The 22,333-nt window shown below is 45.4% G+C and overlaps 1 protein-coding gene across 5 annotated transcripts in view; it reads left to right on the top strand.

Moving 5' to 3' along the window:
- The window catches only part of AUTS2 (activator of transcription and developmental regulator AUTS2), a 779,256-nt gene that overhangs the window by 249,690 nt on the left and 507,233 nt on the right, over positions 1-22,333 (top strand). The window contains exon 1 of one of the 5 annotated variants that reach the window (XM_086763111.1): positions 6,158-6,283. The exons of the other annotated variants lie outside the window; for them this stretch is intronic. Within the exon in view, the coding sequence (XP_086619237.1) occupies positions 6,236-6,283 (48 nt within the window). The 5' untranslated portion in view covers positions 6,158-6,235. Of the gene's footprint in view, positions 1-6,157; positions 6,284-22,333 lie in introns of those variants that run through there. 5 annotated transcript variants of the gene reach the window in all.

The raw sequence follows: 22,333 nt of genomic DNA, 5'->3' as shown, positions 1-22,333 counted from the left end.
GCACTGCAGGTTGTCTGCTGGTATGGATTTTTAGAGTAAAACGTTTTTGCTGAACAGGACTTGATTTAACTGTAGGCATTAGTGCCCTGCCATCTAATCCCTTTTTATGTTCACAGGGAACTTGTGACGGCGCTTCAATGTATGTACGTACATTGCACGGCAAGGCTGTGGTTTTTCATGCATTGCTTTACTCTTGTCCCCCCGGTTATATTGCTCCCTCATCCCTGGGCCCCGTGTAAATGAGGGAGATATGTACAGATGACTGTGTAATGTATTGCAGAGGTGCATTCCAGGAGGATGAAATGGTGCAGTGTCACAGAAATCACCGCTTTCTGCGTTAGGGAGTTGTGTCATTTCAAACACTTTTGAGTCCTGGTGCGTTCTCAGAAGTGAACTTTTCTCCAGGTAATAAAGCCCTGGCCCACTGCCCCTGTAGATCTAGAAGCCAGAAAGCCAGAGAACAAAATGCAGAAGCATTGAGTAGGATTACAAAAGCACCATTTGATCTTTTAATATCATAAGCCATTTTGTCCAGATGGCAATTATTGTTTTTTTTTTTTAATTGCAGATTATAGCACTGCACCTTCTTTGTCAGAGAGATTAAAAGGACATTTTAAGCAACCTTTGCCTCCTGTTGCTGAATGTACTCGCACATGACTTCCTGGCACGGTTACGTATCTCGTACAACGTCAGTCGCGTTCCTCGCCGCAACCTGACAGAGCTCAGTGTGGTAGCAGTGACATATTGTGAGCCGCCATGAGCCCAGCTCTTCTGCGCCGGGCGTATGGGCTGTCCTCCTTCTCTCTCAGTCTGTCTCTTGCAGATTGTAAACCACTAGCAAATGTCTGCTTCCTGTCCTCTGTGGACTGTATCGAGGTGTCTTTGAACCTTTCCGCTTCTGTGGTTGTGCCTCCTGGCTGTAATTTCACCTAGAGCACTGAGCACTTGCCTGAGCTGGGTTATCACTCACCATAACTCTTTGCAAATTGGCACTTCGCTGGTGGAGATATAGTACTTCAAACTGCTTTCCTCCAGTTAATCTTTACTCTTTCTCTTTGAATCAGGCAGCATTTCTCATTAGGTTTTATCCTAGTCCCAGGGAAAAGCAGCTGTAAGACCTGGTAGGTCTTAAAACAGGCATGGAAAATGTTACTTGCACCTCTCAGTCAGTCAATACAAAAAAAAAAAAAAAAATCTTTCCGTAAAGCGGGGTGGCTGTAGGGGTGGCACTGGTCTCCTGGACCACTTGTCCTGCATCTCGTCTGTCTGAAGTGGTGCCAGTGCCGGGAACTTCAATACGCTGGACACTAGATGCAGCTCGTTCTGTATCTTTCTAAATGAATATTAAAGCGTAAGAGCTCTCGTGTACTGCCAGCCTGTACTGGGTTCAAACCAGTGACCTAGAGAGTTTCTTTTTCAGACGTGCACAGAAGTAGGAATTGACAGCAGCATGTTTATGATGAGATTTTCGGCAGCACTCAAGATGAAAGAGCAGATGGTGTTGATGGGAGAGCAGGGTTGTAAGGTACAAGATGGGATTGTTATCATGTTAATAACAAGACAGCAAATCCCACAGCGCTTTCTGTTAGCCTAAAAGCTGATAGTTCCCTGTTGGCCTTCCAGTGGACCTGAAATGTCCGGTAACATGGGCCCCGGGGGGCTGCAGATGCCTCGTTAGTTCATGGGGTCGGTTCTGAGATGTAGCCATCGATTTGTTTGGGTTTGGCCGTTCTGACCCCTTCCCTTGCTGTCCGTGTCCTGGGCAGCCTTTTAGGGTGTAATTCTGGGTTTCCTCTAAAACAGAAACACTGTTCTGGAATAGGGATCCTTGATGTGAATATGGTATTTGCAAGTTTAAAGCTTGGGAGGTGCTGGGCATGTTGGAAGGCAGGCAGATGGAGCTGCAGCACTTGCACTTCATTTAAAGTAATCCTTATTACTCTGCAGTTCCCTGAACTTGGGGAAAAAACTTCCTCTTTCAGTGGGTTTGCAGTTCCCACAGGCTTTGCTCTCAGCTTCAGAAATCTTCCAGGGATCGCTGCTTTGGCTGGTACATCAGGAGCCGTTCTGAACTATGCGAAACATTTCAACATCCCTTTTATTTGTACTCATTCCAAATTGCCTTTTTCTTTTCACAGGCTAATTATAAAAATTGCTGTAAACATTTCCTGGAGGTGGGATCTTCCTATTTATCTGAAGTTTGTTTGTGCTTGTTGTTCGTCCTGTTTTTTTCAGCATCCCCACACTTCATTCTGTTGGTTGGGAAGTGTGAAAGCTATTATGGTAATAGGGAGCGAGATGATTTTCTGCTCTCACAGTGCCAAGGAGATAGGAATGGATGTAATTCATCCTGGATGTAGTCCCTGCTGCAAATACATCATCTTGCTTTAGCCTCCCTGCACACACAGATAGACGCACAGAGGTTCATTCTGCTCGGGATAAGGGTCAATTCTCGTTAGCTTACTCCAGGATCAGCGGAGCTCGGCTGCTGCGTGCCCTTATGAGGGGGTTCTTCGAGGCGTCTGTGCTGTGGCACGTACGAGGTGAAGCAGTGTCTGGTTCCCTCCTGGTTCACTCCTTCCCTCCCTTCCACGTGGCACCAAGAAAATGTTGGTCTCACTCGACAACGTAGATGGGAGGCACAAAGGAGGAGGAGGTATACCCTGCTTTTAGGCGACCTCAAAATTCCGTACTACTCACTGTTTGGTTTGCTTGTGTTAGTGTACGATTAGCTTTGTCATGGGGGATAACTGAAATTAACATGGATTGATATCTCAATATCCATTAGAGTGTATTAAAAGGCTTAGAACCAGTGGTCTGTTAAAAAGGAGGTTATTTGGATTCCTTTGTACGCTGTCTCACATTTGAAATGGTGTACCAGAGTATGACAGAACCTGCTGAATACATCAAAAGGTGTTTATTCGGAGAGAATTGCAAATATTCTAGCAAAATACAGTTCCTTTTAGGAGAGTACAGAAGGTCAAGCCCGGATTTTGGCTGTACAAACTTAGAATGTGAATGGTACATTATTTGATCTTAGTGACGGATGTTTGAAAGAGAAGATGTGGGATAAGAGTTTTGGAGGTTAATGCTACGGCACGTTTAAGGATGAATCCTTATCCGAGGTATTGTTTGTCTGGCAGCATGTCCCTAACAAGTGAAGATGAATTGGCGAAACAGAAGCAAAGCTGCCGTGTGATGCACTGAATAGACAATAACTCTATAAAATAAGAAACTCAAATACATTTCAGACAAAGCGCTGACACTGTAGGTTTTGAAATAAATGGTGTATTTTGCTCAACTGCAAAGATGAATGCAGTGTTGAAAATTAAGTTGTTCTGTGCTTTGTGTACGCGTGCAAACCTAAACAGCTGTTAGGATTACAGGAAACAAGCAGGTTCTGCTGGTGCTGGGTAGGGGCTGTTTGTGGGTGCTGATGCTGGGGGTTTCAGCAGTGTGACAAAATGAGCAATCCTGTGGTGAGATTGGCTCGTCCCTGCCTGGCTGGGGATGTGATGGCTGGAAATTCTGCATCTCCGTTCCCCGCGCTGCACTTGTCCTTTGATTACAAAAGGACAGCTCTCCAGGGATGTCATTGTGCATTTTCCTGAGATAAAATAATAGCTCTGTGTTTTGTGACCCTGGAACTTTAGGTCCTGCCAGATGCTAATGAACCAGTGGAAAACATCCAGGGCCTGGTAATTGCTTTGGGCCACAGCTGTTTGTGCTTGGTACACAGTGTCAAAGCTCGCTTCTTCGGTGGCTGTGCCTGTGATACTGCCCCAAGGTCCCCTCGGGGACTCCGGGGTCAATGCAGCGAGCAAACTTCCTGTAATTGGGTACAAGAGAGCCTGGTGTCCGTGTGGACACGGGCAGCTCGAGGATGTGTCATGTTCTCTACCTATCACATCACCTGCCTGGTTCACGTTTGGTGTCTGCAGTGAATCCCGGGTGGTGTGTCCTGCTGCAGGGACCAGCGTAACGGCAGAGCCCTGTGCAGAGCGGCAGCTTGGAAGGAAGTGAGGCTCTTGCACAGACCTGGTCTCACTCAAACATACAGCTGGATTTGCCCTATTTATTGAATTGCTTCTTCAAAACCCAGCTTTTTTAGGTGCAGAAAATAGAAGATGGCAATAGAAGTCACTGTTTTAATTTTCTTTGGATGTCTGTTCCCTGTAGGAGACCTTCCCGTCCACTGTTGCCTTTGCAAAATGTGATTTCTGATGCTTCCACAAACCTAAAAAAAAGCTGAGTCATTTTGCCACCCTTTTAGCATATGTGAATTCTCCTACAGAAGTGTGGAATTAAAAAGAGAGTGGGAATACTGCTCTGTAGCACCAGGAAAGCCGCTTCTGACAGCACAGGCATGGATGGCGGTGATTTGAACCAGCCCCACTGAGGGGGGTTGGATGCAAATTGCTCGCCCCAATGTCCTGGCTGTTGGCAAGTGAATGAGTAGCCAGGCTTTCAAAGTTACAGCTTTTATACGATGCACTGAGGCCGTCACCAGCATTGATAGTAGTTTTTAGGTGAGAAATATTGACAAACTCAATTTCAGGATCACCCGCTACATACCTCTGTGTGTGCATGCAGTAGGAGGTGGTCAGTCAGTGGTACTCGTATTGATTCCGTCTCGCTCAACCTCTGAAAGAGATGCCTAGACCTAGGAAAGGTACGGAGAGTGCTGAAATGTGGAGACGTGCACAGCTTCCCAACAAGAAGAAATCTAGTAGTGGGCGAGTCTTCGGTCCCCGAAAGGTGTGATATAAGGGAGACAAGAAAAATCTGTAAAACCGTAACTAATCTGAACATCATGAGGAGTGAATTATTCTCATTTGTGCAGGATGGGATACTGTGAGACTCCCACTTAAATAACCAGACAGCTGGCTAAAAACAGCAAAATGAGGCAAAACTTTCTCCTACTGCATCTAGTGAAATTCTGAACCTCGTTCAGCATCTTAGGGAAACATGAAGAGGTTCAGCTGCATGCTTGACAAATTCAGGTCTGTGTTATTAGATGCGATGCTGTGAGCACTTGAGGTTTCTTCCGTTGTTTCCTTGTGCATCATAAAATGTTTGGACATAGGATGCTGGGCCAGACAGCTCTGCTCCAGCACAGCACTTTCTGAGTGCAGCGGAAATACAGTAGGCTGATTATATTCATCCCGTGCTTTGCAACTTGATATTCACTGCTCTGTGGCGTGCCTGGAGCTGGGAGATTGGCAGCAAGCTGCAGCCAAATCAGTGTGTGTCGTTAAACCGGAGACAGGGAGCTGGGCAGTGGTTCTGGACGGACAAAAGAACAAACAGTGTGATAGGTGTCTTCCCAGGACGTTCTGTGCTTTAGTTTCTTATTGATAGTGGTGATTTTTTGTTGTTTGGTTTTTTTTTTTTCTTTTTTTCTTTTTAAAGGTCTTTACAGATATTATTCTAAAACATTAGCCTAACAGCATCAAAGCTTAGCAAGTGGGTTTGTAGAGGGAGGGCAGAGAAAGGGGGGAGCAAAGCCTGGCTCCCGATTACTTGCTCTGGTTACAGGGCAGCGTTACTGCAGCTGCAGGATCGGAAAGGAGATATTTGCTTTATGCTTAAGAGGCTTTATTGTTTCTAAACTATATATAGTTCTGTAATCTTGCTTTAGACGGGGGAGGGCATTGCGGGCCAGCCTCTGAAGCATCGCCACCCTGCTGGATGGGAGAGCGAGGGGTTAACGCGGGGGTGCGGGGTTCTCGGAATGGACAAGCTCATTGTCAGAATAATGTTTAGCCAGGTGTTAATCTGTGTCTGGAGGGAAGTGCTGGAATTCATTATTCATCCCACTGGGGGAGGTCATGGTCCTGGGAGGCTGCCAGCGCTGGAGCCAGCCTCCTGGCTTTACTGACATGTGCCATTTGTGATGAAGGCAGCTGAAGTCCATTTGAGGAATTCTCCTGTCAGGCAGCCAAGCTGACAGCGAGACGCAGAGCTCAGGCATTCGGCGAGCTCTGTTGCAGCAAGCGAGATCGTGCTCAGCGCTGGGAGGGCAGGAGGGGACAAACTGGAACCGCGGAAGGAAAGCATCGGTTTTTCTTTTCTTTTTTTTTTTTCTTTCTCCCACCCTTCGCTTCCTCTAAATACTGTACTCCCCTTGCAAAATCGCTGGCTCTGACGGAGAGAGTGCCGGCACGCTGCTTTTCATCGGCAGGATAGATTTGGGTTGCTTTTTTGTTTTTTAACGAGGGCAGGAGGTGAGACAATGATCAAGTCGAGTTGGTTCTATGTCAAGTTCAAGTATGCAGAGAAGGTAAGTGGGTACATTTTCTCCTGCAGCCTTTCCCAAGGGGTTGCTGCGTGGTCGCTGCAGCCCCCGACAGGCAGCTCTGGCCACCGGCAGAGCGAATGCTGCTGAGAAGTTTCGCTGGTGAATTTATTTTCCCGTGGCGTGATAGATAACGCTCTGCCGAACGCTGGTGCGGTGCAGGGTATGGGCTTGAAATGTGACAGCCGCAACTTCAGCACGCTGCAAGTGGCAGAGAAAAGAAAAGCTCGAACCCAATTCCTGCGCTGCTGTGGTGATAAAAATAAAACAAGCAGCGGTAGAGATGTATTTGTTTTTCTCCCGCGGAGTTTGAAAGAGAGAAATATTTCTTGTTGTGTAGAGCCGGTTATGAGATGTGACCTGCTTCTGCAGGGAAGTCAGGTCTTTTCTTCTCCATTAGTAACAAAGTCAATATTGTCCATAATTATTACTGGAAGAAATAAGTTTTATTGATGAAAAAGTAGTGAGGTGTATTCTAAGACTGTTTGAGGGGGGTTTTACTGTGGAACTTGCTGCGTTTCCTATTGCACAGAACATGGTGCAAGTGGCAGATGTGCCACTCTGTTTTGCCTATCCCTGGGTACCCAGCTGCCGGGGAGGCAGAGGGATGGGGATGCGGATGGGGATGGGGAGAGGATGTACCAGGGTTTCAGCAGGGACCTGCTTGACAGCGATGCATTTTCACCAAATGTCTCCCTGGCAGGTTTCCTGCCCCGGGTTAAGGACTGATCTTGTTGCCAGTAACGCTGAGACCCAGGCAGAGTATTTGGGTGTAGCTTTGCTGTTTTCTTTAATTCAGCAAAATAGGGAAGAGGGCAAGACAACTTTTTTGGGTGAAAATGCTAAGAAGTGTCGCTATCTGTTCCCTGACCATCCTTGAGCAGTTAATAACTTGTTCTTAAAACTGGGGAAAATTCATTCATGTGCTGTTAGCCTGAAATATTCTGTTCCGGCAAATAGTCCCACATTGATTTATTTCTTGTCTTTGTGCCTCGAGTTACACTGCACACAGTGCAAGCGTGTGTATTTCATTTAACAAGAAGCATATAGATTTCATTTAACAGGATTGTCCTGTCATTTATCCCAGGCTGCAGCCGCATATTTAACGAACTCACAGATATAACCATTCTGTTTCATTTGTTTTGGGCAGTCTTACAAAGGCAATTTCACTGCAAAATCCACTTCATTAAGCAGTTGTATTTTATCTCCTTGATGTTTCTCTGCAATAATTCTATGTTATTTAAAGTCATATCAGACCTGTAAACGTCTATGTCAAAACAAATAAACCCTGCGCATTTAGCATATGAAACTCCTCCTGGACATAAAAATCTAATAAAATCAGTAGTTATCTGCTAGTGGGTGAGGTCGGCTGTTTAAAATACCAGGGGATTTTTTTTTTTTTCAGCTTTACATTTTGTCATTCAAGTTCTTTTTTCTTTTTCTTCTTTTTTTAATACTCCTTGCAGTTCAAGCAGAAAGCCCTCGAGTCCCTGAACAGAGCAGATAATGTTCCTGCTTTTCTGTCACCGGGTGATTTTGTGTGTGTGTTACATAACCTGTCATACCAGTTTTGTCAGAGATATTTCTGAGATCTACAACCTGGGAAATTTGAACGTGGATGAAATCCAGGAAACCCATTTAATCTGTATTCTTCTTAGAGTTACTTATGCCTTACAAGATTTTCTTCTGATTCACCAGGGAAGTTGCCAAGTCTGTTCATCTGTTGAGAGGGAAAAAAACCCTCAAACTGTAATGTGCACACACAGAAAGACAAAAACTGAAGTGCATGCCTGGTCTTTTATTGAATTTCATGTGTCTTAAGAGACTGTTAGTCCTTTGTGTACAAGTGGGGGTTTCCTAATGGAAGGCTCTTGAGAGATTTAGGTCTTGGCTACCAGGGAGGGATGTAGCCCCTTGCCAAACACGGGGTTTTGTGTCAACGTTCCTGTTGCGGTTGATGCTTGGCTTGTTCTGCATCAGCTTCAAGCCTTGTCTGTGTGTAGAAGTTGTGCTAGCGTGACTTAGGTGTGAATTGACGCTGAATTTATTAAACTGGTGCGCTTCTGGCTGGACACTGTGGGTATGCGCTCCATGGAACAAATGCTTCTGTATTAGTGTAACCACATTGGATTAAAAAATTAGGTCAAATTCTTTTGCACCTCTTCCATGATAAGATTTTAGAAATTGATTTTATGTTACTGAAGCTTGAAGTACCTTTGAAATTCTCCAACCAGCTTTTTACAACAGTTTGCCTAGATGGATGTAAAATCTCACTTGGAGATGCAGTTTCTCATTTTCGGTTGATGTAAGTGTGGGCTGCTGTGGGAGCGAGTGTTCCCACTCCCAGCTCCGCGTTGTCAGCGGCAGTGCTTGTGCAGCCACGTGGTGACACGCATCTGGGAGCGGAGCCAAGTGGAACTGAACGGGTTTTGTTCCTTTTTTTTTGGGCTGGCTTCATTTTCAGTCAGATCAGTGTGTGTTCCCAGGTGTACAGCTGTAAGGATGTACCTGAAAATACCTGCTTGAGGTTGAGCAGAAAGGACAGTGATGTCTCTTCTGGCAGCAGCCTGGGAAAACGAAATTAATTTAAGTTTACTCTCCTCATTTGGAGGTGTTACATAATCTCCGTTTAAGGGAGGTCATCTTAGGATAGGGAGAGGTTGGGTCTCTGCCCTCAAGTCAGTGCGATATCTCGGTTAAATCAGAGCTAGATCTGCTTTTCCTGTGTGCCACAATACTGACATTGCACCGCTCCCTCTTAATTCTCTTGTAAAGAAGGTCATTGACATTTTTATTAGCTGACTGGTTTCCCTGAAGTTGACATCCTTGCCTGTGGCCATCACAATTTTTTTTTTCCTTTGATGTGCTTTAGAAGATTTTGCTGTCAGAAGACCCCTCTGTGATAAAGCATATATATTTATATACATGCCATAGCTAACTCTGCAGGTCAGTTATATGTAATAAAATATTCCTTCACATATAGATTGTCAACTTGGTTTATTCTCGTGGCATAACTACACTTTACTGCTATAGACTGCTCTGTTGATTGTGTTTGAAGGTTGCTCATGGCGCCTGGGTTATCTGCAGCCTCTGCAGATAGACCTGCACTGAGGTTTGGTGATGTAACCTGCGTGAGCGTCAAGGAAATTCAGCCCTCACCGGTCTTCTGGGAGGTTCCAGACTCAGCACGTCCACCTGGGACCTTGAAATATCTTAGCCAGTCAGCTTGTGTCACCTGCCTGCTTGTGTGGTGGCTGGTTTATACTGGCAGGAGAAAAATTCAGTGGCCGTGCATTTGCGGCTGCAACAGCAAGCCTGAGAAATGGTCTTAAACTGTCTTTGGGTGGTGTTCACCTTTTATCCTAAAAACATGTTGGAACTGCAAATAGAAGAGATGAACCTGATGTACTTCGACACGTTAGTTTGCTCAAGCCATCCAGTTATTTTGTGTTGTGTTAGACAAGCACTGTGAAACTATTTCACAGCAGCGCGTTTTTAATTGTGATTAAAATAATCAGATACTAAAACTAAGTAAATCCACACAATGTCATCTTTAGTCTATTATCAAGTTAATTGCAACCGTTCTATTATATAAACTTCAAGGAAGCCTCTGGAAAAACCCCAAAGTTTTCATGTTTACCCTTTCAAAGATTTAATGTAAGGTCATTTGGACATGAGCCATTTCCCCATAATACCCGCATTCAGTCTGAGTGCCTTTACACTGCAATTAAAATGCAACAGATTTGTATGAATAATAGTGCTGACACTAGGCAATCAGTTTGATGTGAGGGGGAAAGGAAAAAGGCAAGCTCTTGGAAATCTATGAAATTCTAGAAAGTGTGGGAGATGTGTGGAGAGAGGCAGCGTGAGTGGGCAGTCTGGCTTTCAGGTGTTGCTGCTTGCAGCTGAAGGAGCTTATGGATGATGCTGGAGGGCTGGAAAGGGTCTGCTTTGTCCTCAGAAAGCCCTGTTCCTTGTTTGAGGTTCATCAATGAAATTGCTGAACTGAAGTGAAGCTTAATTTTCCCGTTCCAGCAGTGCCTAAGGGAGAGAAGTGCTGTATTCCTACCTGGAAAATTAGATTAAAACGCCCAGTACCTGGATACAGGGAACATTAATTTCCTCCTCTGTCATAAGACCCACTATTCTGAAAGGAAGTTTACGGTTTTGACAGCTAAAACAAAAAGCCTGAAGGACAGCAGCCACTTTGAATGTTCAAAGGGCTTTACTTCCAGCAGAAAGATTTCAATTACAGTCATTTTCCCCGAGTAGGTATAAAGAGGTAAGTGGAACCCCTGTTTCAAATGTGAAACTCGCAGACTGCATTATTACCGGTTGTACTTTGAAAGTAAAGGATAAAGCCAATCTAAATCAAAGCCCTGATTCTAAATTACTTTTTAAGGGTGTGATGAGGTCTGCACCCGGTAATTCAGCCCCTCGGTACCGAGCAGCGCGCAGCACAGCCAACGTGACTTTCGTTGGACTCTGCTGTTCTTCCGGGGGATCGAGGCAGGAAGCATTTTTCTTGACAAGCACTGAGAGTTGCATCTTGAAAGGGCTGCTCTGCAGCTGGAGAGTCATCTGTTGGCTGTATTTTTAGAGAATTTAGGGTTTTTTTCTTTCTTCTCTGACTTTGCTCATTATTGTCTTGTGTTTTCTAACAGCAATTTGACAAAGATTTGGTTGTTTATCTCCTGTGTGGCAGAAGCTCTCCTCCATCCCGCTCTCTGCCAAAAGGTTTTTAATCTCAGGGCTATTTCCTCCCCTTGCTGGGGTAGGGAACATATTTTCAGAAGTCCATAGGTTTTTAGACCAGATATTGAACCGTGCACAGTATTTGCGTAACACAGGTGCTGAAAAGAGCCGGATGGCCAAGGTGATACAGCAGTCTGGTATCCTGAGCTCTCTGAAACATTCATTTTTCCTGGAATGATTTCCTCTTCCAGAAATCTGTACCTAGGGCTTGATCAAGTCAGGGATAATTGCTTCAGGCAGTGACATTTTGGGTCAAACCTGTGCCCAGAGGCATCAGAGGAGTTAATTGGGGAGTTACCCAGCCTCCTCCTAGAGCTACTCCCTGTTCCAGGGACATTGGTCCTCTCCGCACTCAAACCATCCTTGCCAGTGCCTGGGAGGTGGAAACTCACCTGTTTTTTCTCCAAAAGTGTTTACTGGAGCTAATTGTGCTAATTTTATTTATTTATTTTTGCTGCTACTTTTCTTCATTGCTTTGTAGATGGATTTCTGCAGGTGTGAAATCAGATGTTACTCCTTAAACTGATGGAGATGATCAGCAAAGGGTTGTGTCTTCCCAAATCACTCAGCACAGGCACCTGGTTCAGTATTTTTATCACTTTTAGCTGCTGAATTTTTCCTTTCCTGCCTATGAATATTAAAAGTTTGCATTTTTAAAAAATTGTGTTGCAACTGTGACTGCCAGCTTTTTAGGGAAATCAGTGAGATTTGTAATGTTATGTGCTTGAGTACGGATATTGGCCTACTCAACAAACTCCTGAAAATAGATGTAGGAATTTACTTAACTATAGATTATTACAAATGTGCCCTCGTGCTTCAGGAGCCCGTGCTCACTTGGACTCAGCTGCTCACCCCTGCCCGGTTTGGTGGGTGACGCTGGAATTGCCATTACGGCCCTAGCACAGAGAACTGCCTTGCTGCCTATTTTGGCTTTTCGTTACCATGTTATGATTTTTTTCTGGTGTTTCTGTGAAGACAAAGATGTTGAAGGATGATAGGTGCTCGCTGATGGTGGATGCAGCCCACGCTGCTGCTGCGCTTTGCTTGAGGCTGGCAGGTGGGTTTGAATGATGTCTTTCTCTTGTTTTGGCCTTGAAGGCCAGGTTTGGCTGGCGCACCAGCAGTAAGCATAGGCTCGCGTCTCCGTGGCCTTGTGTGACCAGTGACCAGCAGGCAGGGCCTACTGGCCCAGAGGAAGAGATGCCATTGCTGTGCGGTCACCAGCCCCCGAGGGACGCGAGGTGGGCTCCTCGCGGCAGCACTGCTCAGCCCCGTGAGCCGCGTGTGCTCACGTTGGAAACTGCCCCTCGGTTTTCTGCTGCTGCTGGGTCTGCAGAACTGAGTGAAGTCCAGCCAGACCTCCTGAGAGGAGTAACCTCCTGCAGCGTGAGTGATGAGCAGGTCCCTGCTCCGCTCTGGCCCCCTCTCTTTATTTCTACACTATTAAATCGGAAGTGGCGGATGGGTGGCATAATAGGCAAACAGGTGCGGGCTGCAAGCCGCTTAATCTCTGTGTGTGTTATATTCTCCACCTGGTCCTTACAGTCATAAAGGTAGCTCAGATTTCTAACCACTCGAAGGAGAATGCTGAAGACTGTTGGGCTAAGTAATGTTTACTTATTTTGGTTTAAACAGATCTTTCTCAAATTCTGGTGATTCTTTGTAGTTGGACCAGTTTGTGTGTGGTTTTAGATAAGAACATTTTAAGTAAGATGTTAAAGCTCTCTGATTTCTTTCAGTTCTGCAAACTGAACGTTTGCCGTTTGCTTTTTGCTCTAGGTGGTTATCACGAACACGTAACGTTTTGAAGTGAAGGGTTGGAAGGGCCTATACGTTCATTTGACTCTGCCCAGGAATGTGGTAGAGATTTGAAAGACTTTCTTCCTTGAATCCAGGGCGGTTGTTGCATCCTGTGTGTCAGGACGATTCAAGGGCTGCTTCCACCCAGGCGGATGCCAGGAGCCCTGCGGGATTCGCAGGAGCCCAGTCATTAGGAAATCCAAGCAGCACCCGTTTTCCCCGTAATATTTCTCACAAAGGGAGTCACTGGAGCAGAAGGTGTTTAAGCATCTTGGTGTCACTTAAGGATTCTCCCACCTCTAAGTGGGAATATGTGGGTTTTTTTTTTTCCAACTGGTGCCAGCTTCTGGAGAGCTTTGTCTTTACTACGCTTTGGGAAACTGAAAACTTTTCCATCTTTAGTCCTGGTTTTCTGCATGTATTTGTGAGTGAGAAGAACTGCATACTAATGGGAATAGTCAGCAGCAGGTAAAATAACAGGAACAAAAAAAAAAGCCCTGTTACATTCTTCTGATGTAAATTTTTAATCAAATATATTTTCTTCTGTTAAGCAACTTTTACAGCCCACTGCACAAAACATAAAACCAAAAAATGTTGCACAATGAACTGCACGTAATAGGCCAGCAGTGCACCCCTTACACGTTTTCAGGTGTGTAATGCATTCAAATCCATTTCTGTGTGCGTGGCGGTTTAGCTTTTAAAAGGTAATTAGGTTTTGAAGTCTTGCTTTCATCGTTCCTTAGGTGTTCTTCAGATTGCAGTGCTTTGGAGAGCTTCATTACAAGTGATCTCGTTTGTAACAAGAAGGAAGGACAATTTTAACTACACTAGGAAATACAATTTTAAATGCATCAGAAAGCTGGGGACTTTGTATCAAAATTTCTGAGATGTTTGTACAGCGTTTAGCGTCAGTGGACACTGTCAGCACAGCTGGGTTGAAGGGCTGGTAGATGACAGACTAGGTTGTAATAACAGTAATTACATTAAATAACACTTTCAGTGCAAACAGAGGTAAGTTTTGTAGCAGTGCTGTGGACCATGGATATAGCGGTGACCAGACTCAGCAGTGCCATCACTGTTCGTGTGTCTCCTACACCAGGACTCCTGCCTGGGGGCCCTCACCTGCACGTCTCCCCGCCGGGAATCCCAGGACAAAGTGTATTTTCTTTTTCCAAATTAGAGGCCAAGTGTGTCTTTAGATATGGAGCATCAGCCTTGGAGATGCTGCCGTTCAACAAGGTGTGATGCTGTCAGTGACCCTACCAGCAGTCTTTTCCCTCCGTTTCCGCAGCCTTGTTCTGCAGTTCTGCTTCCCAAGGCACCTCTGTTACTGGAGCCCACCTCCCATTTGGCATCTGAGCCGCTGGGCAGGACCTTGCTGACCTCAGCTCAACGGTGCGATGAAACTGCTAATAATTGTAGCAACGCCCTCAGCATTGAAGACATCTGAAAAAGTGATGTTCTTCATGGTTTCTGGGGGCTCTGCGTAACAGGGTGTGCTTTCACCACTGTGTCGGGAGCTGGCAGGCACAGGAGTGAGCTTCAGGTTGGGGTGACGTGGGCAGGAGCTCTCTGGGAGTGCGCTCTGCCCGCTGAGGTCTACCCTGGGGTGAGCCGGTGCCAGCGGAGGACAGAAGAGTGTGCACCAGCTACCTTCTCTTGGGCGATGAACCGTGGCAGGACCTTCTGCTGTCCGGGGGCTGGTAAAGCCGCAGCCTCAAGCATGGCTGGGCACACACAAATGCAGAGGAATTCTTTTGAGCGGCTGTTTGGGACACAGCTTTTGGCTTGTAAGGCTGTGGTGCGTTGAACGCTGTAGCCGGTAACGTTGGAGGTACTTGAGCGATTAATATTCAGGACACAGTAGAGGAGAGAGGCTGGCTGGGGGGGTGTCAAATGCAATCTGTTCATCTAGAATTATTTTCTGTTTTGAAGCTAGATTCAGCAGTTCTGTAGATGGGAAGAAAAAAAAAATCTGTGAGCTTACTCTGATTTTAAATTTTTTTTTTTTTAATTTTCCCCTGCTTCTGGACTTGGTTTGCCTGAGGGCTAGTTCTGTCCTTTAATTATTTAAGAACTGGGTTTTGTTTACAGTTTGTAATAAAACTGATAAAAGATTAACAAGGTGCTTGTGAATCGTTTTAAGCAAATTAAAGCTTTGAAAGACTTACAACTGCAAATATTTGAAAATTGTGAAGCAGAAGAATAAGAACAGACCATATCAGATAATCAGGTTATTGGATTTGTTTGGGAGAAAAAATAATCTTGTTTGCAATTGGATGCGAGAGCAGCATTGCCTGCTCTATCAAATATTTATGTGTGCTTTTAGCAAATTTGAAGATACTGATTGTATGAAATGGCACTGGGTATGTTAAAATAATTTTTTATTATGACGTGGGGTGGCTGCACAAATAGAGCACAAGGCGGAGGGGGACTCGGAGTGGAAGCACACATGTCTGAGGTGACTGGAGTGGCACGCCTGTGCAAAGCGTGGGTACCTTGTGCTGCTGATAGGGAATGCATTGTCTCTCCCCTCGAACGGTTCTAACGCCCTGTATGAACTGATGGACTCTGATTTCCATGCCAGAGTGAAATCAGGGAGGTTTTAGCCCCATTTCTGTACAAGAATGAGATCTGAGGGTTATCACAGATATTTCCATCAAAACCAGCAGCACAGTGCTAGGCAGCAGCAAAAAAGACTGAAGGAGATCAGAAGCAGGTGTTCTTTGTGATGGTGTTGACCAGTGCAACTGGTTGTCAAAGGAAATTGTGGATCCTGAAAGTTTCCATGTCTTCTGGGAGAGTGGACAAAGGAATGGAAAACAAATCAACTAATTTCCACTGAGCAGGCAGAAACCACACCAGGAGCTCGGTGAGCTGGAAATGACTGGAGGTGGAAGCAGGGGCAGAAAGATGTACACATATAAATAGAGAGAGACAGGGGTATTATATATACTTAGCCTATTTTTGTTCTCTTCCTTTGGACATCCATTTATGGCCACCGTTGGAAAGAGGATGCTGCACAAGCCGAGCCTTTGATCTGGCCCAATGCAGTTCTCTGTGCTGATGTGCTGGGGCAGTTCATTCTGAAACATCCTCTCGTATAGGACGAGTATTCTGTAAAACCGGTGTTCTTCAGCACCCCCTGAGCTTGCGGCTATGAATTTGACTGTGATTGTTACCTTAAAACAAAGGCATACCTTGCAGTGATTACAGCTCGGTATTAATAGCTGGATTGCTAATTTTCTGCTGAAAGTGCTCTGGGACCAGGAAGATGCTCTCAGTTCCCCTCTTCCATGTGCTTCATTTTCTACAGCTGTAAAAAATGAGTGTGAATGCACACATGTTATCAGGATTATTGTCTATGAGGTATTTTTAGGAGAAATACAATGCATTCTTTGAAGCTAATGGACAAGATACAGTACCAAGAGGAGGCAAGCAGCGTTTCTGTTGCAGGGTCCCCAGAAAAGTTTCAAGATGGGTGGATTATTGCATTACAGAGCTCTTTAGCACCCCAGTGAAAAATCAGTACAAACCTTTAAGCCTAATTTATGTTCACAATTGAATGAGGTGACAAGAAACTTCTGGGGCAGATGAGGAGAGTCTGAGTCTAATTAAATGGAGTCATTTTATTCCTTTGGGAAAGAGCTGTGAAAGCTAACACTGCACCACAGCAGGTTCAAAGGTCTGTGTGTGGATCCTAATCTGCTTAAAAGATGGGGTAGAATTTCATTGACTGTCATTGACTCAGCTTCAGTAACCAAATCGCTCCTTTCCTCAACATCCAAATATAAGTTACGAAGGAGGACAGATCTAAAGGAGGTGAATTGAGATCTGCCTATGTAGAACTGCTACCTGTCACTCAGTAATAATGCTAGAAATAGTCTATAAGCTCTGTAGCTGGTCTTTTTTTCCACCATTTTCACTTGGCATTGCTGCTTGACTTTGGTGGCAGCTCTAATGTAGTTTGTTGAGTTATCCTTTGAGGCAAATATCTCATCTGGAGGTTTTAATGGTTTAAAATACCTACTTTTGCTTTCCTCTGTAGCTGATTTATCCATTTTGCTCCGCACTTTTGCAAATGAATGATAACCAGCTCGAGCTCGCACACGTGGGTAGGGTTGACCTGTGTGTCGGAAGAGGGCAGTGCGTCCCCGTTCTCTGGGAGCACTGGGTGGGGTGCATGTGGGTTGCATTACTCTGGAGCTTTATACCAGCAGTGTTTGTAGCTTCCAGTGTTCTACATGATACAGATGTTACAGATGAACAGATAGTGTTTCTATTTCCTTGTTTAGTCTTCTGTAATTTTTCAGTGTTGAGACCAATCTTTGCCTTCTTGAAACTTTGCTTATGTTTAGTGTATTCTCTCTGATTGTCAATAATCTCCTTTAAAAACCTAGGATCCATTCCATCTGGTTCTAGGGACTTGGCAGCTTGTGTGGCGAGCGATAGCTGATGTTTTTCTGTGAGTGCCTGTACAGAGAAGTCAATTCATGGCTAAAGAGATTAAAATCCCTAAATCAGAAAAGCTGGAAAAATATAACAATTGCAGCTCTGCCAAGGCAGTGCTTCTTGTTGGATTAAAAAACCTTGTGACAAGTTGAGGGAGAGAGCTTTGGAAGTGTAATTCAATTCTGTTGTCAATCCAGGAGAGTTAAAGCTGAAACTGTGTTAGAATACATTAGCAGCACTGCCTGGACAGAGAAAATCAGCTGCTTCTCAGAGACAATTTCGTGCTGGTTTCCATTCTGCCTCAATTTGTTATGACCCGGTTTGGATTTCCTAACTTCTCACTGAGGTTCATCATCTGGTGTGTTCAGAAAAGGTCTCTGCTTCCTTGTCCCAGGGTGCCCCTTCTGAAATAAAATGCTTTCTGCAGAACCGGGGAGTGGGATGCTGAAATGGAAAGGGGTCAAGCTAGCAAATTTGAAGAGAGAGGCATCCATATGGTACGTTGGAGGTGTTACCGATGCCTTACACTCGGAGGAAGCGTCCCCTCTTCTTGTCAGGGATTGGCAGTAGTTGGGCGCAGTGCTGCGGCTCTCAGTGATAAGGTCTCCGGGTGGTGGGTGGAGAGAGCTGCTTTTGCGTTTTGGGTGCAGCCCCGATGGTGGTTGGCACTGCTTTGGAGGTGCTGGTAGGGTTGTGCTCCTGGAGATTGCGTGAAATCTTGTAGGAAGGGCAGCACTTTGCGGCAGAGTAGTGCCACCAGCCCTCCTCTTGCTGCTGGGACCTGCTCCTGCTTTGTACTCAGCAGCTTCCCAAGCTTTTTTTTTTTCTTTTCCCCTCCACTTCCATGTAAAAAGAGAAGACCAAAGAGAAACCAAAATCATCTTTCCCCTTGGCTGGAGGTATGGTTTGAAATTTTGTCGTTTGGTCTCAGAAAATGGGCTCATTAAGTTCTCAGATATCACTGTGACATGTTAGTGAGAGAAACTGGGAGCACTCAATCCCATCTCTGTCTCAGCACGAAAAAAAGATTATAAACAAAGGATGTGGGCCCTTCCACTGTCGGTGGAGGGAGGTTACTGGAAGAGATGCTGCTTCTGTGACCTCATCTAGTAGTCACCTCTGAGACCTGTAGAAGGTATAAACCTAATTCTAAAAAAAAAGTAGAAGATACAGATCTAAATCACTAATGAATCTAAAAAAATTGTTAAATGTACCAAAAAGCATCCTGGAATAGCATCCCATAGATTTTTATATTGTTTTCTTCTTGAAGGTTTGCATGTGACTGGGACATGGGTTAATATGAAAGCTTAGTACTTTCACAGTCACATTTTTGTCATATTCCCATCTCTCCTGGCTCTAGGCAGTGAACCGATTACGTGGATATCTTACAAGACTGTGAGAAAGATTTAAAAACAATTAGCTGTGGAGATCTGATGGTACTGACTGCCTTGGGAGGTACTCAGGAGGAGCTTCAGCCGATTGCCGTAGGGTGTGAGGTAGTGAGTGACCTGCCTGTGGTCGTGCACCAGAACGGGGAGGGATTGTAAAACCTCTGGGGTTCAAAAGCAGGTAAGGTTTCCCTTCTCATTTTGGACAACCCAGACTTGGATCCCCCCTCCTCTAACTTCAAGCATGTAAATATGGTGAATGGGGAATATCATCTCCTTAGGTCCCTGGCTCCAGGAGGAGAGAAATGAGCCCGCTCCAAGGCCTGAATGGCTGTTGGAGGTTCCTGATTTTCCTTGTTAGTAGAGCAGCCACAGTAGTCAAAGTATCGGCAAGATCTGTGTGCAAGTGTCTGTGTGCGTGCGTGTCTATAGTCCTGTGATACTTCTAGGTACAGTGGTACCGCATTGATTGTGTCTTTGGTCTTGATATACAGTCTAATATTTTTCCACTTTGTAAGAATTCCGTGGGGTGTATATAAGAAAATGGCAATAGCCTTTAATTTCCTTCTGTAAGCCTGGCTTACATGATCAGCTCAACGCAAGTCAGCGTGTCTAGCTGGAGATGTGCTGGTAGGTGCTTGTACCGCTCTGTCTGATGAGCATTGCTAAGTCTGGAAGACAAGATGTCAACTTGTGAATTTCATGGAGACCTCTTCTGATATATTTCTGTTTTGTGACAGGGGAAATTTTATATAATTCTACAGATCTTCTTAGCGCGGATTAGGGCTTAGCTAAAATAGAAATTGTGGAGCAACTTCACCAGTATGTTTGGTTGTGGACAGATCCTTCTTGCAGCTTCACAAGACAGATGAATGAGTTAAGTACCTGTATTACTGGGATCGGTGAGAAACAGATGCCCAGATTCCTTATGTGACACTGAATATTACACCAAGCATGTATTTGCATCTTTTGGTGCCTACCTTGAGATCTAGTATGGGATGATTCCGCGTAGCTCCACCAGCTTCACTGCAGAAATGCTGCCTGAGGATCAGTTAATGCACCTGAGCCTTTTTCACCTCCCAGATCTCTCCTGAGTCTGCCCAGGACCTCCTCATCATGTTATCAGTTTATTGGTATTGTGATCAGATGCAACCATGATGTATGATCCCAGCATGATGTACGCTCCCAGCATAGTGTAGACAGTGGTAACTGGACAGCTGCAGATGAAGGCTATCGTCTGAGGAGGAATTTTTAAGGAAGGAATAATGGAATCTTGTCCTGAAAGACCCTAGTATGTTGTGCAATTATCTGTCCCTAAAATGAAGGAAATGCCTCCTTTTCCGTGTAAGAACACCAGTCTGGGAGCCTGAGGGACTTGCCCAAAGAAATGTGGTGAACCGAACATGAGGGTGATGTTTCTGGCCTGGGTTTAGCCGGGTCAGGTTTGCTTTCATTTCAGAGGGGTCAGGGTTTCACCTGTGAATCTAACGCAGTTCATGTGTCTCTACAAGGCACACTCTCCTCTTGAAAGAAACACAGTGGTGTGCCTTTTTTTTTTTTTCCTCCACTAGATCAACATTTTAGCAAGCGCAGGAACAGATCGCCTGGAGCGCAAGGCCCTTTTTTCTTGGCGGAGCAGAAAACATTCCCGCAGCTGAGCCCAGCCGCTGCCGCGTGCTGGAGAGGCCTGGCCCCGCCAGCGCGTTGAATTACGGGCAGGGCGAGAGCTCTGCGAGTGGGGCTGATGCTGGCTGGGCTTCCCTGGCCAGAGTCTGAGAACAGATTTCCGTACTGGAGAACGGCATTAAATGAAATGGTGTCAGCCTGCTGCTCCGAGAGCTGAACGTCAGTGCTGATAAACCAGAGGCTCCATCCTTCCCAAAGGACCTTTGCAATCAATTGGAAGCTGCGTCCTGCGTCCCCCTTTCCCAGCGGGTAAATGTTGCTCCTCTGCTGTGCCGCTTTCTGTGCTGGGAGTGCGCGGAGACTACCAGCGCGCCGGGCTGATTGACAGGATCGCTCCCAGCGCTACGGAGAGAGGAAGTGACCTGAAACACTGGGGTTGTGGTTGTGTTTTGACTGTAAGAAAATACTTAAAAAAAAAAAAAAAAAAATTGCCCTACCAGCCTGGCTTTCTATTCATCTATGTGTATTTTTGAGGTCTTAACCCCTTCCTGCCCTGAGGTGGAATTAGATAAGCTTTGAAATCAGTTCAGTGTCACTTTTTTTTTTAAAAAAAAAAAAAAAAAAAGTAAAAAAGAGAGTAAAGCAAGAAAGGTGACCTTGCAAAGTTGCCTGTGGAAAAAGATCTCTCTTATCATGAGCCTAAAGTAATTAGCTTTATTTTTGGTGTTGCCTTATATGAATTGTTCGTGCGTCTCAGCTGGCTGTGGAAATGCCTACTGACAGCCTGAGTGCGCTTTCCAGGCCGGCCGGCCATTGCCTGTGAGCGCCTGTGTCAGTGAAGTTTGCTCTTCCCCATCGAGCGTTTGCGAAGTGCCAGCTCCCTCCCAGGAGGTGAATATAGTTGCCCTCCATGGTAAAGTCTCTGTGGCTGGAGAAGATCCGGCATCAGTAAGCACAGAACTGCGAGGCTACCAGGCAAGAAATAAAATTAATGACTCTGTTACTATTAGCGCAACAAATGTTTCCTGCCCATTTTTCCTGGAATGAGAATTAAAGAGCATTGATGTTATTGTCTCACTGGGCAGATTGGCAGAAATGGATCTGTTGCCCCATTTCTGTGGCTGTTCCTCTCTTTAGGAAAGGATGAGTGCAGGAGTTGAGGTCAGGACTTCAGGGGTATGGGCAAAGTCGTACAATATACACGTGTGCAGCGTGGCAAAGAAGTGTTTTCCTTCTTCATGGTGAATGTACCTAGGGCGCTGGCTGAGTCCTCTAGCTCCTCACGTACAGGTACCCAAGAGGAGGGTGAGCAGAAATGGTTTGTTTGAAACGACCCTTTGGTGGCAATGTAACCTGGGCTGGTTCTCTTCCCCCGTCTGCTTCTGCCTGTTGCGATCACATCTCAGCTGTTGGATCAGTGGTCTTGGATTTGTGCAGTGTCTCCTCACCTCCAGAACAGCAAACCCAGCCCTCCCTTGCCCGTTGTAACAGCTGACGTTTCCACCAAGCGCAGAGACCAGCTGTCCTCCAACAAAAGGTCGTTAACCACGGGTGAAGCATGCAGAGGGGTGTTGCAAGGAATGCTGCCCATGTTTGTGCCTCATCTCTCCATGATGTTGAAAAGTCCAAAGAGGAACAAGGCCGTTGGTCTCCTCTTACTCATGTCATAAATTCAGCAATTATTTTAAGCAACAGTGAAAAACTAAATGCAGATCTTGTTGTGCAGATGTGAACCAAAGTACTTGGCTGTGTGTGGCTGTGCTGTGTAACCTATTTCTGGGTGTAATTACCTTCCCTGTATCATTGTGGCTGTTAGGGTACAGCAGTAATCAGGTTTTGGCACGAGACAGCGCTTTGTGTCTGAAAGCCCTCTGGTCTAATCAGGAGGGAGGATCAGGTTGTAGCAGGTTCATCAGCCGCAGCGTGGGCTGCTCCGAGGCCGATGGAGGTGGCAGTATGTGTGGCCCAAAACAGCAATGTCTGAGATTTCTGAGCCTCAAATTTCAACATAATC

The sequence above is a fragment of the Chlamydotis macqueenii genome, chromosome 19 (assembly GCF_036417535.1).
Source record: "Chlamydotis macqueenii isolate bChlMac1 chromosome 19, bChlMac1.mat, whole genome shotgun sequence".
Lineage (NCBI taxonomy): Eukaryota > Metazoa > Chordata > Aves > Otidiformes > Otididae > Chlamydotis > Chlamydotis macqueenii.
The sequence above is the reverse complement of the archived record's forward strand: the minus strand, read 5'-3'. Positions and strand labels throughout refer to the sequence as shown.